General features: G+C 44.6%; 1 protein-coding gene across 1 annotated transcript in view; it reads right to left on the reverse strand.

The window, feature by feature from the left end:
* LOC115131047 (piezo-type mechanosensitive ion channel component 2) overlaps window positions 1–17,533 on the reverse strand; it is a 203,641-nt gene that overhangs the window by 27,299 nt on the left and 158,809 nt on the right. The window contains exons 16-19 of the mRNA XM_065019418.1: window positions 14,184–14,434; window positions 1,539–1,699; window positions 1,081–1,257; window positions 291–413 (exon numbers count right to left, since the gene is read on the reverse strand). Of these exons, the coding sequence (XP_064875490.1) occupies window positions 291–413; window positions 1,081–1,257; window positions 1,539–1,699; window positions 14,184–14,434 (712 nt within the window). The remainder of the gene's footprint in view (window positions 1–290; window positions 414–1,080; window positions 1,258–1,538; window positions 1,700–14,183; window positions 14,435–17,533) is intronic.

Genomic DNA, 17,533 nt, shown 5'->3' on the forward strand with positions numbered 1-17,533 from the left:
AGATGGAGATAGGACAGATAAAGGGGACAGGGTTCAAATGACAGTGTAAGTGTTAATGACATAAATATATTTTCCAGTATAGGTCTAACCCACTGTTTACAAGGATACCCCCAAGAGTTAAATGTCATTCGAACACTGGAAGGGATGACCGGGAGATGATATTAGTGTATAATGTAACATAATTACAGTAGTTGAAGGTATACGTGAGAAAGACAGGCTATCCTCTATGTGTACTGTATGTGTGTGTGTGTGTAGTCAGGTTCCCAGTGCAGCGTCTCTCCTCCACTCACCCTCAGGTTCTCCAGTAGGGGGGAGAACTTGCGGAGGCCCACCCAGTTGGCTGGGTCCACAGGGGCGCTGTAGAGCAGGGAGTGGGCCATCTCACTCCTCTGGGCATCCGTGTAGTTCAGAGGCTACAGACGAGAGGAAAGGAGTGTCATTAACACCCTGAACTAGTACAGCCTAGCACAACACACCAGAGTATAATGACTGTTTTAGGTCATTTACCCCCTAGAGGAGACACTCAAAGAGGAGAGAGCAAGAGGAGAGAGAGAGAGAGAGAAAGGAGAGAGAGAGAGAGAGAGAAAGGAAAGAGAGAAAGGAGAGAGAGAGAAAGGAGAGAGAGAGAGAAAGGAGAGAGAGAGAAAGGAGAGAGAGAAGGGAGAGAGAGAGAAAGGAGAGAGAGAGAGAGAGAAAGGAGAGAGAGAGAGAGAGAGAGAGAAAGGAGAGAGAGAGAGAGAGAGAGAGAGAGAGAAAGGAGAGAGCGAGAGAGAAAGGAGATAAATATTGAGGAAAGATCAGAAGTTAAACATACTGTACAGCATGCACACATACACACCCACTCCCCCTTTCCACAAACCCACACACACCCACTCCCCCTTTCCACAAACCCACACACACCCACTCCCCCTTTCCACAAACCCACACACACCCACTCCCCCTTTCCACAAACCCACACACACCCACTCCCCCTTTCAACAAACCCACACACACCCACTCCCCCTTTCCACAAACCCACACACACCCACTCCCCCTTTCAACAAACCCACACACACCCACTTCCCCTTTCCACCAACCCACCATGGAGCAGTTGTTGGAGTATGTAGAGGGGTTTATAGAGGTGAGTTGGTAGAGCATCTTGCAGACGATGATGACACAGGTCCAGACGGTACAGACGCTGGAGGCCAGGGGCCTGAACTGACTGAAGGGCAGGGCGAACGCCCAACTCACCAGGAACACGTAGTTGAACAGAGACACCTGGAGAACAGATTCATGCAAAAGACACCTTAACGTTCTCAAAGTATGTGTTCTGAAAATACAGTGTGACTGTCCATACATGGGATCTTGAAAGCCTATTTTGATGGCGGGGGAGAGTTGTCTGTTACAATGTGAAGACCATTTAGAGAGATCAAGTGTGAAGTGATGAGACTGTGCACACACAATTGATTAACAGTCAGTGATTGTGAGGACTGTTAGCATCTCATGCTAGTGTTCTCATTGCAATCTTTGTGAGAAAGCAGCTGAATAGGTCGGCTCACCTCTTTGATGGAGACCCAGAGGATGTAAGAGGAGACAATCTTGATGATGTGGAGCTCCAGGAGCCACCAGACAGTCAGCTGCAGCTGCTGGAAGTACTGCAGGAACTTGAGGAAGAGCACCGTGAGGCGGTCCACCACCAGATACCACTTACTCCTCAGGTCTGGGAGAGGTGGGTGAGTGGGAAAGACACACAGAGAAATAGAGAAAGAGAGATACAGAGAGAGAGAGAGAGAGAGAGAGAGAGAGAGAGAGAGACAGTGAGAGAGAGAGAGAGACAGTGAGAGAGAGATAGTGAGAGAGAGAGCAATACAGCGAGAGGGAGAGTGGGAAAGACACACAGAAAGAGAGCGAGAGAGATAGAGAGAGAGAGAGCGAGCGAGAGAGACAGAGAGAGAGAGAGAGACACAGAGAGAGGGAGAGAGAGAGACAGAGAGAGCGAGACAGAGAGAGAGAGACTCAGAGAGAGGGAGAGAGAGACAGAGAGAGACACACAGAGAGTGAGAGAGACACAGAGAGAGAAAGAGACAGAGAGAGAGAGACACAGAGAGAAAGAAAAAGAGACAAAGAGAGAGAGAGACAGAGAGAGAGAGAGAGAGAGACACACACAGAGAGTGACAGAGAGACACACACAGAGAGGGAGAGCGACACACAGAGAGAGAGACACAGAGAGAGAAAAACAGAGAGAGAGAGACACACACAGAGTCACACAGAAAGAGACAGAGAAAGACAGAGAGAGACAGCGTTACAGAGAGAGAGAGACAGAGCGATAGAGAGACAGAGCGAGAGAGAGAGAGACACACACAGAGAAAGAGAGAGACACAGAGAGTGACAGAGACACACAGAGAGAGAGAGTGCGACACACACAGAGGATAGAAAGATCGACACACACAGAGTAGAGAGACAGAGAGAGAAAGACACAGAGATAGAGACACAGAGAGAGAGACACAGAGAGAGAGAGCCAGAGGGAGACAGAGAGAGAGAGCGACAGAGAGGGAGAGACACAGAGAGCGGCAGAGAGAGAGTGAGAGGGACAGAGAGATACAGAGAGAGAGAGAGAGACAGAGAGACAGAGAGAGAGCACTTCACGTTAATGGGTAGAAATGGAAACACTTTGTTCAAGAGCTCACCTGAGGTTGTTTACAGTCAATTGTCAAGCATTATTAAGGCATAGACAAATCACTCTGTAAATGGGGACATAAAGCTCGCTTGCCTACAGTACACAGACGGGGGAGTGATGAGCTCTACAGCAGAGTCTCACAACTCAATCGCTGGTTGAAAACTGTTTTCTGCCCCTCCCAAAAGATAGAATTTGTAGATAATTGGCCCTCTTTCTGGGACTCACCCACAAACAGGACCAAGCCTGACCTGCTGAGGAGTGACGGACTCCATCCTAGCTGGAGGGGTGCTCTCATCTTATCTACCAACATAGACAGGGCTCTAACTCCTCTAGCTCCACAATGAAATAGGGTGCAGGCCAGGCAGCAGGCTGTTAGCCAGCCTGCCAGCATAGTGGAGTCTGCCACTAGCACAGTCAGTGTAGTCAGCTCAGCTATCCCCATTGAGACCGTGTCTGTGCCTCGACCTAGGTTGGGCAAAACTAAACATGGCGGTGTTCGCCTTAGCAATCTCACTAGGATAAAGACCTCCTCCATTCCTGTCATTATTGAAAGAGATCATGATACCTCACATCTCAAAATAGGGCTACTTAATGTTAGATCCCTTACTTCAAAGGCAATTATAGTCAATTAACTAATCACTGATCATAATCTTGATGTGATTGGCCTGACTGAAACATGGCTTAAGCCTGATGAATTTACTGTGTTAAATGAGGACTCACCTCCTGGCTACACCATATCCCCCGTGCATCCCGCAAAGGTGGAGGTGTTGCTAACATTTACGATAGCAAATTTCAATTTAAAAATAAAAACATGTTGACTTTTTCGTCTTTTGAGCTTCTAGTCATGAAATCTATGCAGTCTACTCAATCACTTTTTATAGCTACTGTTTACAGGCCTCCTGGGCCATATACAGCGTTCCTCACTGAGTTCCCTGAATTCCTATCGGACCTTGTAGTCATAGCAGATAATATTCTAATCTTTGGTGACTTTAATATTCACATGGAAAAGTCCACAGACCCACTCCAAAAGGCTTTCGGAGCCATCATCGACTCAGTGGGTTTTGTCCAACATGTCTCTGGACCCACTCACTGTCACAGTCATACGCTGGACCAAGTTTTGTCCCATGGAATAAATGTTGTGGATCTTAATGTTTTTCCTCATAATCCTGGACTATCGGACCACTATTTTATTACGTTTGCAATTGCAACAAATAATCTGCTCAGACCCCAACCAAGGAACATCAAAAGTCGTGCTATACATTCACAGACAACACAAAGATTCCTTGATGTCCTTCCAGATTCCCTCTGTCTACCCAAGGACACCAGGGGACAAAAATCAGTTAACCACCTAACTGAGGAACTCAATTTAACCTTGCGCAATACCCTAGGTGCAGTTGCACCCCTAAAAACTAAAAACATTTCTCATAAGAAACTAGCTCCCTGGTACACAGAAAATACCCGAGCTCTGAAGCAAGCTTCCAGAAAATTGGAACGGAAATGGCACTACACCAAACTGGACGTCTTCCGACTAGCTTGGAAAGACAGTACCGTGCAGTATCGAAGAGCCCTTACTGCTGCTCGATCATCCTATTTTTCTAACTTAATTGAGGAAAATAAGAACAATCCGAAATTCCTTTTTGATACTGTCGCAAAGCTAACTAAAAAGCAGCATTCCCCAAGAGAGGATGACTTTCACTTTAGCAGTGATAAATTCATGAACTTCTTTGAGGAAAAGATTATGATTATTAGAAAGCAAATTACGGACTCCTCTTTAAATCTGCGTATTCCTTCAAAGCTCAGTTGTCCTGAGTCTGCACAACTCTCCCAGGACCTAGGATCAAGAGAGACGCTCAAGTGTTTTAGTACTATATCTCTTGACACAATGATGAAAATAATCATGGCCTCTAAACCTTCAAGCTGCATACTGGACCCTATTCCAACTAAACTACTGAAAGAGCTGCTTCCTGTGCTTGGCCCTCCTATGTTGAACATAATAAACGGCTCTCTATCCACCGGATGTGTACCAAACTCACTAAAAGTGGCAGTAATAAAGCCTCTCTTGAAAAAGCCAAACCTTGACCCAGAAAATATAAAAAACTATCGGCCTATATCGAATCTTCCATTCCTCTCAAAATTTTTAGAAAAGGCTGTTGCGCAGCAACTTACTGACTTCCTGAAGACAAACAATGTATACGAAATGCTTCAGTCTGGTTTTAGACCCCATCATAGCACTGAGACGGCACTTGTGAAGGTGGTAAATTACATTTTAATGGCTCTGCATCTGTCCTCGTGCTCCTAGACCTTAGTGCTGCTTTTGATACCATCGATCACCACATTCTTTTGAGAGATTGGAAACCCAAATTGGTCTACACGGACAAGTTCTGGCCTGGTTTAGATCTTATCTGTCGGAAAGATATCAGTTTGTCTCTGTGAATGGTTTGTCCTCTGACAAATCAACTGTAAATTTCGGTGTTCCTTAAGGTTCCGTTTTAGGACCACTATTGTTTTCACTATATATTTTACCTCTTGGGGATGTTATTCGAAAACATAATGTTAACTTTCACTGCTATGCGGATGACACACAGCTGTACATTTCAATGAAACATGGTGAAGCCCCAAAATTGCCCTTGCTAGAAGCATGTGTTTCAGACATAAGGAAGTGGATGGCTGCAAACGTTCTACTTTTAAACTCGGACAAAACAGAGATGCTTGCTCTAGGTCCCAAGAAACAAAGAGATCTTCTGTTGAATCTGACAATTAATCTTAATGGTTGTACAGTCGTCTCAAATAAAACTGTGAAGGACCTCGGCGTTACTCTGGACCCTGATCTCTCTTTTGAAGAACATATCAAGACCATTTCAAGGACAGCTTTTTTCCATCTATGTAACATTGCAAAAATCAGAAACTTTCTGTCCAAAAATGATGCAGAAAAATTAATCCATGCTTTTGTCACTTCTAGGTTAGACTACTGCAATGCTCTACTTTCCGGCTACCCGGATAAAGCACTAAATAAACTTCAGTTGGTGCTAAATACGGCTGCTAGAATCCTGACTAGAACCAAAATATTTGATCATATTACTCCAGTGCTAGCCTCTCTACACTGGCTTCCTGTCAAAGCAAGGGCTGATTTCAAGGTTTTACTGCTAACCTACAAAGCATTACATGGGCTTGCTCCTACCTATCTCTCTGATTTGGTACTGCCGTACATACCTACACATACGCTACGGTCACAAGACGCAGGCCTCCTAATTGTCCCTAGAATTTCTAAGCAAACAGCTGGAGGCAGGGCTTTCTCTTATAGAGCTCCATTTTTATGGAATGGTCTGCCTACCCATGTCAGAGACGCAAACTCGGTCTCAACCTTTAAGTCTTTACTGAAGACTCATCTCTTCAGTGGGTCATATGATTGAGTGTAGTCTGGCCCAGGAGTGGGAAGGTGAACAGAAAGGCTCTGGAGCAACGAACCGCCCTTGCTGTCTCTGCCTGGCCGGTTCCCCTCTTTCCACTGGGATTCTCTGCCTCTAACCCTATTACAGGGGCTGAGTCACTGGCTTACTGGGGCTCTCTCATGCCGTCCCTGGAAGGGGTGCGTTACCTGAGTGGGTTGATTCACTGATGTGGTCATCCTGTCTGGGTTGGCGCCCCCCCTTGGGTTGTGCCATGGCGGAGATCTTTGTGGGCTATACTCAGCCTTGTCTCAGGATGGTAAGTTGGTGGTTGAAGATATCCCTCTAGTGGTGTGGGGGCTGTGCTTTGGCAAAGTGGGTGGGGTTATATCCTTCCTGTTTGGCCCTGTCCGGGGGTGTCCTCGGATGGGGCCACAGTGTCTCCTGACCCCTCCTGTCTCAGCCTACAGTATTTATGCTGCAGTAGTTTATGTGTCGGGGGTCTAGGGTCAGTTTGTTATATCTGGAGTACTTCTCCTGTCCTATTCGGTGTCCTGTGTGAATCTATGTATGCGTTCTCTAAATCTCTCCTTCTCTCTTTCTTTCTCTCTCTCGGAGGACCTGAGCCCTAGGACCATGCCCCAGGACTACCTGACATGATGACTCCTTGCTGTCCCCAGTCCACCTGGCCGTGCTGCTGCTCCAGTTTCAACTGTTCTGCCTTATTATTATTTGACCATGCTGGTCAAATCAAATTAAATCAAATCAAATTTATTTGTCACATACACATGGTTAGCAGATGTTAATGCGAGTGTAGCGAAATGCTTGTGCTTCTAGTTCCGACAATGCAGTGATAACCAACAAGTAATCTAACTAACAATTCTAAAACTACTGTCTTATACACAGTGTAAGGGGATAAAGAATATGTACATAAGGATATATGAATGAGTGATGGTACAGAGCAGCATACAGTAGATGGTATCGAGTACAGTATATACATATGAGGTGAGTATGTAGACAAAGTAAACGAAGTGGCATAGTTAAAGTGGCTAGTGATACATGTATTACATAAGGATGCAGTCGATGATGTAGAGTACAGTATATACGTATGCATATGAGATTAATAATGTAGGGTAAGTAGCATTATATAAGGTAGCATTGTTTAAAGTGGCTAGTGATATATTTACATCATTTCCCATCAATTCCCATTATTAAAGTGGCTGGAGTTGGGTCAGTGTCAATGACAGTGTGTTGGCAGCAGCCACTCAATGTTAGTGGTGGCTGTTTAACAGTCTGATGGCCTTGAGATAGAAGCTGTTTTTCAGTCTCTCGGTCCCAGCTTTGATGCACCTGTACTGACCTCGCCTTCTGGATGATAGCGGGGTGAACAGGCAGTGGTTCGGGTGGTTGATGTCCTTGATGATCTTTATGGCCTTCCTGTAACATCGGGTGGTGTAGGTGTCCTGGAGGGCAGGTAGTTTGCCCCCGGTGATGCGTTGTGCAGACCTCACTACCCTCTGGAGAGCCTTACGGTTGAGGGCGGAGCAGTTGCCGTACCAGGCGGTGATACAGCCCGCCAGGATGCTCTCGATTGTGCATCTGTAGAAGTTTGTGAGTGCTTTTGGTGACAAGCCGAATTTCTTCAGCCTCCTGAGGTTGAAGAGGCGCTGCTGCGCCTTCTTCACGACGCTGTCAGTGTGAGTGGACCAATTCAGTTTGTCTGTGATGTGTATGCCGAGGAACTTAAAACTTGCTACCCTCTCCACTACTGTTCCGTCGATGTGGATAGGGGTGTTCCCTCTGCTGTTTCCTGAAGTCCACAATCATCTCCTTAGTTTTGTTGACGTTGAGTGTGAGGTTATTTTCCTGACACCACACTCCGAGGGCCTCACCTCCTCCCTGTAGGCCATCTCGTCGTTGTTGGTAATCAAGCCTACCACTGTTGTGTCGTCCGCAAACTTGATGATTGAGTTGGAGCGTGCGTGGCCACGCAGTCGTGGGTGAACAGGGAGTACAGGAGAGGGCTCAGAACGCACCCTTGTGGGGCCCCGTGTTGAGGATCAGCGGGGAGGAGATGTTGTTGCCTACCCTCACCACCTGGGGGCGGCCCGTCAGGAAGTCCAGTACCCAGTTGCACAGGGCGGGTCGAGACCCAGGGTCTCGAGCTTGATGACGAGCTTGGAGGGTACTATGGTGTTGAATGCCGAGCTGTAGTCGATGAACAGCATTCTCACATAGGTATTCCTCTTGTCCAGGTGGGTTAGGGCAGTGTGCAGTGTGGTTGAGATTGCATCGTCTGTGGACCTATTTGGGCGGTAAGCAAATTGGAGTGGGTCTAGGGTGTCAGGTAGGGTGGAGGTGATATGGTCCTTGACTAGTCTCTCAAAGCACTTCATGATGACGGAAGTGAGTGCTACGGGGCGGTAGTCGTTTAGCTCAGTTACCTTAGCTTTCTTGGGAACAGGAACAATGGTGGCCCTCTTGAAGCATGTGGGAACAGCAGACTGGTATAGGGATTGATTGAATATGTCCGTAAACACACCGGCCAGCTGGTCTGCGCATGCTCTGAGGGCGCGGCTGGGGATGCCGTCTGGGCCTGCAGCCTTGCGAGGGTTAACACGTTTAAATGTCTTACTCACCTCGGCTGCAGTGAAGGAGAGACCGCATGTTTTCGTTGCAGGCCGTGTCAGTGGCACTGTATTGTCCTCAAAGCGGGCAAAAAAGTTATTTAGTCTGCCTGGGAGCAAGACATCCTGGTCCGTGACTGGGCTGGGTTTCTTCTTGTAGTCCGTGATTGACTGTAGACCCTGCCACATGCCTCTTGTGTCTGAGCCGTTGAATTGAGATTCTACTTTGTCTCTGTACTGACGCTTAGCTTGTTTAATAGCCTTGCGGAGGGAATAGCTGCACTGTTTGTATTCAGTCATGTTGCCAGACACCTTGCCCTGATTAAAAGCAGTGGTTCGCGCTTTCAGTTTCACGCGAATGCTGCCATCAATCCACGGTTTCTGGTTAGGGAATGTTTTTATCGTTGCTATGGGAACGACATCTTCAACGCACGTTCTAATGAACTCGCACACCGAATCAGCGTATTCGTCAATATTTTTATCTGACGCAATACGAAACATGTCCCAGTCCACGTGATGGAAGCAGTCTTGGAGTGTGGAGTCAGCTTGGTCTGACCAGCGTTGGACAGACCTCAGCGTGGGAGCCTCTTGTTTAAGTTTCTGCCTGTAGGCAGGGATCAACAAAATGGAGTCGTGGTCAGCTTTTCCGAAAGGGGGGCGGGGCAGGGCCTTATATGCGTCGCGGAAGTTAGAGTAACAATGATCCAAGGTTTTACCACCCCTGGTTGCGCAATCGATATGCTGATAAAATTTAGGGAGTCTTGTTTTCAGATTAGCTTTGTTAAAATCCCCATGAATGCAGCCTCCGGATAAATGGTTTCCAGTTTGCAAAGAGTTAAATAAAGTTCGTTCAGAGCCATCGATGTGTCTGCTTGGGGGGGGATATTTACGGCTGTGATTATAATCGAAGAGAATTCTCTTGGAAGATAATGCGGTCTACATTTGATTGTGAGGAATTCTAAATCAGGTGAACAGAAGGATTTGAGTTCCTGTATGTTTCCTTCATCACACCATGTCTCGTTAGTCATGAGGCATACGCCCCCGCCGCTCTTCTTACCAGAAAGATGTTTGTTTCTGTCGGCGCGATGCGTGGAGAAACCCGTTGGCTGCACCGCATCGGATAGCGTCTTCCCAGTAAGCCATGTTTCCGTGAAGCAGAGAACGTTGCAGTCTCTGATGTCCCTCTGGAATGCTACCCTTGCTCGGATTTCATCAACCTTGTTGTCAAGAGACTGGACATTGGCAAGAAGTATGCTGGGGAGTGGTGCGTGATGTGCCCTTGTCCGAAGTCTGACCAGAAGACCGCTACGTTTCCCTCTTTTTCGGAGTCGTTTCCTCGGGTCGCTGCATGCGATCCATTCCGTTGTCCTGTTTGTAAGGCAGAACACAGGATCCGCGTCGCGGAAAACATATTCTTGGTCGTACTGATGGTGAGTTGACGCTGATCTTATATTCAGTAGTTCTTCTCGACTGTATGTAATGAAACCTAAGATGACCTGGGGTACTAATGTAAGAAATAACGCGTAAAAAAACAAAAAACTGCATAGTTTCCTAGGAACGCAAAGCGAGGCGGCCATCTCTGTCGGCGCCAGCTCATTTATGAATTTATGAACATTTGAACATCTTGGCCATGTTCTGTTATAATCTCCACCCGGCACAGCCAGAAGAGGACTGGCCACCCCACATATGCTCTCTCTAATTCTCTCTTTCTTTCTCTCTCTCGGAGGACCTGAGCCCTAGGACCATGCCCCAGGACTACCTGACATGATGACTCCTTGCTGTCCCCAGTCCACCTGACCGTGCTGCTGCTCCAGTTTCAACTGTTCTGCCTTATTATTATACGACCATGCTTGTCATTTATGAACATTTGAACATCTTGGCCATGTTCTGTTATAATCTCCACCCGGCACAGCCAGAAGAGGACTGGTCACCCCACATAGCCTGGTTCCTCTCTAGGTTTCTTCCTAGGTTTTGGCCTTTCTAGGGAGTTTTTCCTAGCCACCGTGCTCCTACACCTGCATTGCTTGCTGTTTGGGGTTTTAGGCTGGGTTTCTGTACAGCACTTTGAGATATCAGCTGATGTATGAAGGGCTATATAAATACATTTGATTTGATTTTGACCCCGTTCCAAGTGCAGAGCATTAGACAGTGAGCCAGAATACCACTAGAGGGTGCTGTTCAATTTGAATGGTGGTGGATGGCGAACAACATGGAAAGATCACTCAGTTCTCAATAGTCAGTATAGAGTGTCATCTGGCATGATGCTTTACAAACAAGTGATACTCTCATCTAACCTTGCAATACCCTTTCACAACCACAAGCAAACCTTTTCAGATCCAACTCTCTGATAGCTAACAGCAGGGCAGATATGATCAGTGTCTTCATAACAGGAGCAGACAGTGGTAAATCACACGGACACCTCTGACAGACACACTTGTGTCACTTGTACGTGTGATTTACTCCCCTCGGTTATGTGAGACTGGGCTGAGTAGACTTCGGCACATTCTGGGAACTGTGGCAGTGTGTGTCATCACAAACACACCCACACACACAAACACCTTTAACATATTCAAATTCATTCTTACATCAGCAGGAAGCAGATGTTGAACAGCCCAAGCAGTGTTCTGTAAAGACTCTGAGACAGCGTCAGGGTTCAGACACACACACATACTCACACACACATACTCACACACACAGACACAGACACACACACACACACACACACACACACACACACACACACACACACACACACACACACACTAGAGCTGGGTCAATAAACTGAAAATGATCGACACCGACCATAACAATCATTTATCGAAGGCATTTTACTGAAAAATTCGAATTTAACTGTATATAAGAATATTTATATATATATATACAGAAAAACCCTTGAATGAGTAGGTGTGTTCAAACTATATATATAGTACCAGTCAAAAGTTTGGACACACCTACTCATTCAAGGGTTTTTCTTTATTTTTACAATTTTCTACATAGTAGAATAATAGTGAAGACATCAACACTATGAAATAACACATATGGAATCATGTAGTAACCAAAAAAGTGTTAAACAAATCTCAAATATTTGAGATTCTTCAAAGTAGCTTGATGAATACTTTTCAATTAACAGGTGTGCCTCGTTAAAAGTTAATTTGTGGAATTTGTTTCCTTCTTAATGCGTTTGAGCCAATCAGTTGTGTTGTGACAAGGTAGGGGTGGTATACAGAAGATAGCCCTATTTGGTAAAAGATCAAGTCCATATTATGGCAAGAACAGCTCAAATAAGCAAAGAGAAACGACAGTCCATCATTACTTTAAGACATGAAGGTCAGTCAATCCAGAAAATGTCAAGAACATTGAAAGTTTCTTCAAGTGCAGTCGCAAAAACCATAAAGCGCTATGATGAAACTGGCTCTCATGAGGATCGCCGCAGGAAAGGAAGACCCAGAGTTACCTCTGCTGCAGAGGATAAGTTCATTAGAGTTACCAGCCTCAGAAATTGCAGCCCAAATAAATGCTTCACAGAGTTCAAGTAACAGACACATATCAACATCAACTGTTCAGAGGAGACTGTGTGAATCAGGCCTTCATGGTCGAATTGCTGCAAAGAAACCACTACTCAAGGACACCAATAAGAACAGGACTTGCTTGGGCCAAGAAACACGAGCAATGGACATAAGACCGGTGGAAATCTGTCCTTTGGTCTGATGAGTCCAAATTTGAGATTTTTGGTTGTGTTTCTGAGACGCAAAGTAGGTGAACGGATGATCTCCGCATGTGTTGTTCCCACCATGAAGCATACTATCATTTGTTTTTCAAAATGACAATGACCCAACACACCTCCAGGCTGTGTAAGGACTATTAAACCGAGAAGGACAGTGATGGAGTGACCTGGGGTCACGACTTCCACCTAAGGTGGCTCCCCTGCCTGTTCGGGCGGCGCTCGGCGGTCGTCGTCGCCAGTCTACTAGCTGCCACCGATCCCCTTTTCCTTTTCTGTTTGTTATGTCTTATTGGTTACACCTGTTTCTTGTTTGAGTTTTTGTTCAGGACTATTTAAGCCTGTTAGGCCCGCCTGCTTTTGTGTGGGCTTGTTTTATGTTAGTCTAGGTTGGTTGTGTGTTGTGTTCCCTGTCTGTTTGTACCCAGTTTTGGGTTGGACACTTTTGTCTTCGCCTGTTGTTTTTGGCGTTAATTGTGGATACGTTCGGTTTCCACCATTTTCCTCTGCTCTCTGCGCTTGACTCCGCAACCACCACTCCTGGCTGTGCGACACCTGGCCTCCACAATCCCCTGTACTCTACCCAATTGAGATGGTTTGGGATGAGTTGGACTGCAGAGTAAAGGAAAAGCAGCCAACAAGTGCTCAGCATATATGGGAACTCCTTGACGACATTTTGGAAAAGCATTCCAGGTGAAGCTGGTTAAGAGAATGCCAAGAGTGTGCAAAGCTCCCATCAAGGCAAAGCGTGGCTACATTGAAGAATCTGAAATATATTTTCATTTGTTTAACACTTTTGTGGTTGCTACATATTTTCATATCTGTTATTTAATAGTTTTGATGTCTTCACTATTATTCTACAAATGTAGAAAATAGTACAAATAAAGAAAAACCTTTTGTCTATTACTGCGCTGTACTTTGTCATGTATTTGTACGTTTTATGTTGACCCCAGGATGAGTAGCTGCTGCATGTGTAGTGGCTAATGGAATTATAATAAACTAAACACACTGTCAAACAGAGGAAGAATTCTTCTCACTCACTAGACAATCAAAGCCAAATGAAGTTAGACAGCATCAAATTAACACACCATTCACTCGGAAAAGACTACTAGAGAATTAGATGACATGTAGTCTCTCCACTGTATGGGAGATCCACAACCCAAATCCTCCATACTTACTATGGCTAGCAACGTAGCGTTTGGCTATTGCATAAAGCACAGTGTAACAATAATGAGAACCTATGAGAAAATACCTCGGAGAAAAAGGTGTATTCAGGGTACCATAATACAATGATACATCCTAGAGGTACATGGCTCTGACTAAACACGGCTTCCAAGCCTGTTAGTTCATCAAACAAGTCTAGACAATTTCATTCCCATCTGTTTACTGTCTTCCTCTCTGTCCGTGCCTGATTCACGTCACTCCAATAAAGCCCTAGCGTATTGGGATATGTCACAATCACATCTCATCAATTATTTTATTACACTCCAACAAAATACAAAGTCTATGTACTTGGCAAATTATTCATACGGATTACCTAGCGGGATACGTCAAAATCAAAACATATCAACTGTTTAATAGGTTACCCCCGCCAACGTACAATGTTTACTTATCAAATTATTCCAGGTGATAAATTATTTTATATGAAGGCTTCTGAATGAGATACATCAACTTTTATTGGAAGATTGAAGGTGCTTGCAAACTGATCCAACATTTTGTGATATTCACAAAAGGTTTATTTGTTATCCCTGTGCATGTGTGGCATGTGCATGTCTGTGTGAGTCTGTCTGTACCTGACATCTCATCGACCGGAGACTCTGGTTGTGCTTTGGGGGGGCAGGGGTAGCTCTCCGTCTTGCTGCAGTACTCCAGTGGTTCTTCATACCTTCTCATCTCCTCCTCCTCCTCATATCTTCTATTCACCTCCTTCTTATCCTCCTCTTCCAGCTGCACCTTCTCCCCAGCCTCCTCCTCTTTGGTGGTCACAGTGAGGGTGGGTTTGATCAGAGAGATGTCTGCCAGACTGCCATCTAGGTGCACCAGCCTGGGAATGGAGAATAGAAAATAACAATAATATATATATATATTGTGCAAGTTCTCCCATTTAAAAAGATGAGAGAGGCCTGTAATTTTCATCATAGGTACACTTCAACTATGACAGACAAAATGAGAAAAGAAAATCCAGAAAATCACATTGTAGGATTTAGAATGAATTTATTTGCAAATTATGGTGGAAAATAAGTATTTGGTCACCTACAAACAAGCAAGATTTCTGGCTCTCACAGACCTGTAACTTCTTCTTTAAGAGGCTCCTCTGTCCTCCACTCGTTACCTGTATTAATGGCACCTGTTTGAACTTGTTATCAGTATAAAAGACACCTGTCCACAACCTCAAACAGTCACACTCCAAACTCCACTATGGCCAAGACCAAAGAGCTGTCAAAGGACACCAGAAACAAAATTGTAGACCTGCACCAGGCTGGGAAGACTGAATCTGCAATAGGTAAGCAGCTTGTTTTGAAGAAATCAACTGTGGGAGCAATTATTAGGAAATGGAAGACATACAAGACCACTGATAATCTCCCTCGATCTGGGGCTCCACGCAAGATCTCACCCCGTGGTGTCAAAATGATCACAAGAACGGTGAGCAAAAATCCCAGAACCACACGGGGGGACCTATTGAATGACCTGCAGAAAGCTGGGACCAAAGTAACAAAGCCTACCATCAGTAACACACTACGCCGCCAGGGACTCAAATCCTGCAGTGCCAGACGTGTCCCCCTGCTTAAGCCAGTGCATGTCCAGGCCCGTCTGAAGTTTGCTAGAGAGCATTTGGATGATCCAGAAGAAGATTGGGAGAATGTCATATGGTCAGATGAAACCAAAATATAACTTTTTGGTAAAAACTCAACTCGTCGTGTTTGGAGGACAAAGAATGCTGAGTTGCATCCAAAGAACACCATATCTACTGTGAAGCATGGGGGTGGAAACATCATGCTTTGGGGCTGTTTTTCTGCAAAGGGACCAGGACGACTGATCCGTGTAAAGGAAAGTGTGAATGGGGCCATGTATCGTGAGATTTTGAGTGAAAACCTCCTTCTATCAGCAAGGGCATTGAAGATGAAACGTGGCTGGGTCTTTCAGCATGACAATGATCCCAAACATACCGCCCGGGCAACGAAGGAGTGGCTTCGTAAGAAGCATTTCAAGGTCCTGGAGTGGCCTAGCCAGTCTCCAGATCTCAACCCCATAGAAAATCTTTGGAGGGAGTTGAAAGTCCGTGTTGCCCAGCAAAACATCACTGCTCTAGAGGAGATCTGCATGGAGGAATGGGCCAAAATACCAGCAACAGTATGTGAAAACCTTGTGAAGACTTACAGAAAACGTTTGACCTCTGTCATTGCCAACAAAGGGTATATAACAAAGTATTGAGATAAACTTTTGTTATTGACCAAATACTTATTTCCACCATAGTTTGCAAATAAATTCATTAAAAATCCTACAATGTGATTTTCTGGATTTTTTTTTTCATTTTGTCTGTCATAGTTGAAGTGTACCTATGATGAAAATTACAGGCCTCTTTCATCTTTTTAAGTGGGAGAACTTGACTAAATACTTTTTTGCATCACTGTATATACACATATATATATACACATATATATATATATATATATAGTACCAGTCAAAAGCTTGGACACACCTACTCATTCAAGGGGTTTTCTATATTTTTACTATGTTCTACATTGTAGAATAATAGTTAAGACATCAAAACTATGAAATATCACATATGGAATCATGTAGAAACCAAAAAGTGTTAAACAAATCAAAATATATTTATATTTGAGATTCTTCTCCAAGAAGGAGAGGGATGGAGTGCTGCATCAGATGATCTGGCACCCACAATCACCCAACCTCAACCCAAATGAGATGGTTTGGATTGAGTTGGACTGCAGATTGAAGGGAAAGCAGCCAACAAGTGCTCAGCATATGTGGGAACTCCTTCAAGCCTGTTGGAAAATCATTCCAGGTGAAGCTGGTTGAGAGACGGCCAAGCGTGTGCAAGCTGTCATCAAGGCAAAGGGTGGCTACTTTGAAGAATCTAAAATATATTTAGATTTGTTTAACACTTTTTTGGTTACTACCTGATTCCATGTGTTGTTTCATAGTTATGATGTCTTCACTATTATTCTACAATGTACACAATAAGAAAAATAAAGAAAAAAATAGTCCAAACTTTTCACTGGTACTGTATATATACACATATATATATTTATCTGAAATGTTTATCCAAAGCATGCATACATTTTTTGTTTAGGTGTCCCTAGCGGGAATCAAACTCAGGATAATTGGCATTGCAATCGGCCATGCTCTATTAACTGAGCCACGCAGGACCAGAATAGAAACAGAATTACTAGAATGGACAAAGCCTCTAATTCTAGTTCTATGGGAGAGACCGTCAGGCTGGATCCCTGTAGTTATCAAGAGAGTACTTGTTCTGTCTCCTTCCCTTCATGACCACTGATCTCAAAGTGACAGGTGTAAACAACAGAGATACCTATCCAGTCCATAGGCCTTTTCCTTCTCTTAACATCTGACAAGTTCTGTACTGTTCTGTACCTTAAAAATGATTCCAACTTATGGAGAGCTCATTTACCATTCACTCGCAATCTCCCAAATCAAAATATGCTTTCAATAAAAGATTATGTGATGACATTGCATTGCATTCCACCCATACTTGCACCTTGTGCAGTGATACACTTAAAACACAGTTCAGAGGTGTGTGGTTAGTGTTTTAACTTGACACCATGTTAGAGTTAGATGGAAATGGGTCAGAGTGAAAGACTAGGGAGGCTATACAGTAAAACAGAAGGCTTGCCCAGGCAAGCAGCTAATGTCTGAAGCAGCAAGGCACCACTTAGTCATCCTGAACTATGGGCTGTTTTCCCTCCACAATGAGGGAAAACATGGTATGTACTTAGAATCCCTTATGGACAACTAACACTATTGAAATAATTAGAGATGTTTTGATGATAGAGAAGGTGAATGATAACATATTTTGAAGGTTAAGGCCAGCTTTGCTTAGCTTTCCATTGTGAGGGCTTGTGTAAGTTTGTGTGTGTGTGTGTGTGTGTGTGTGTATGTT

This window comes from Oncorhynchus nerka, linkage group LG6 (assembly GCF_034236695.1).
Source record: "Oncorhynchus nerka isolate Pitt River linkage group LG6, Oner_Uvic_2.0, whole genome shotgun sequence".
Classification (NCBI taxonomy): domain Eukaryota; kingdom Metazoa; phylum Chordata; class Actinopteri; order Salmoniformes; family Salmonidae; genus Oncorhynchus; species Oncorhynchus nerka.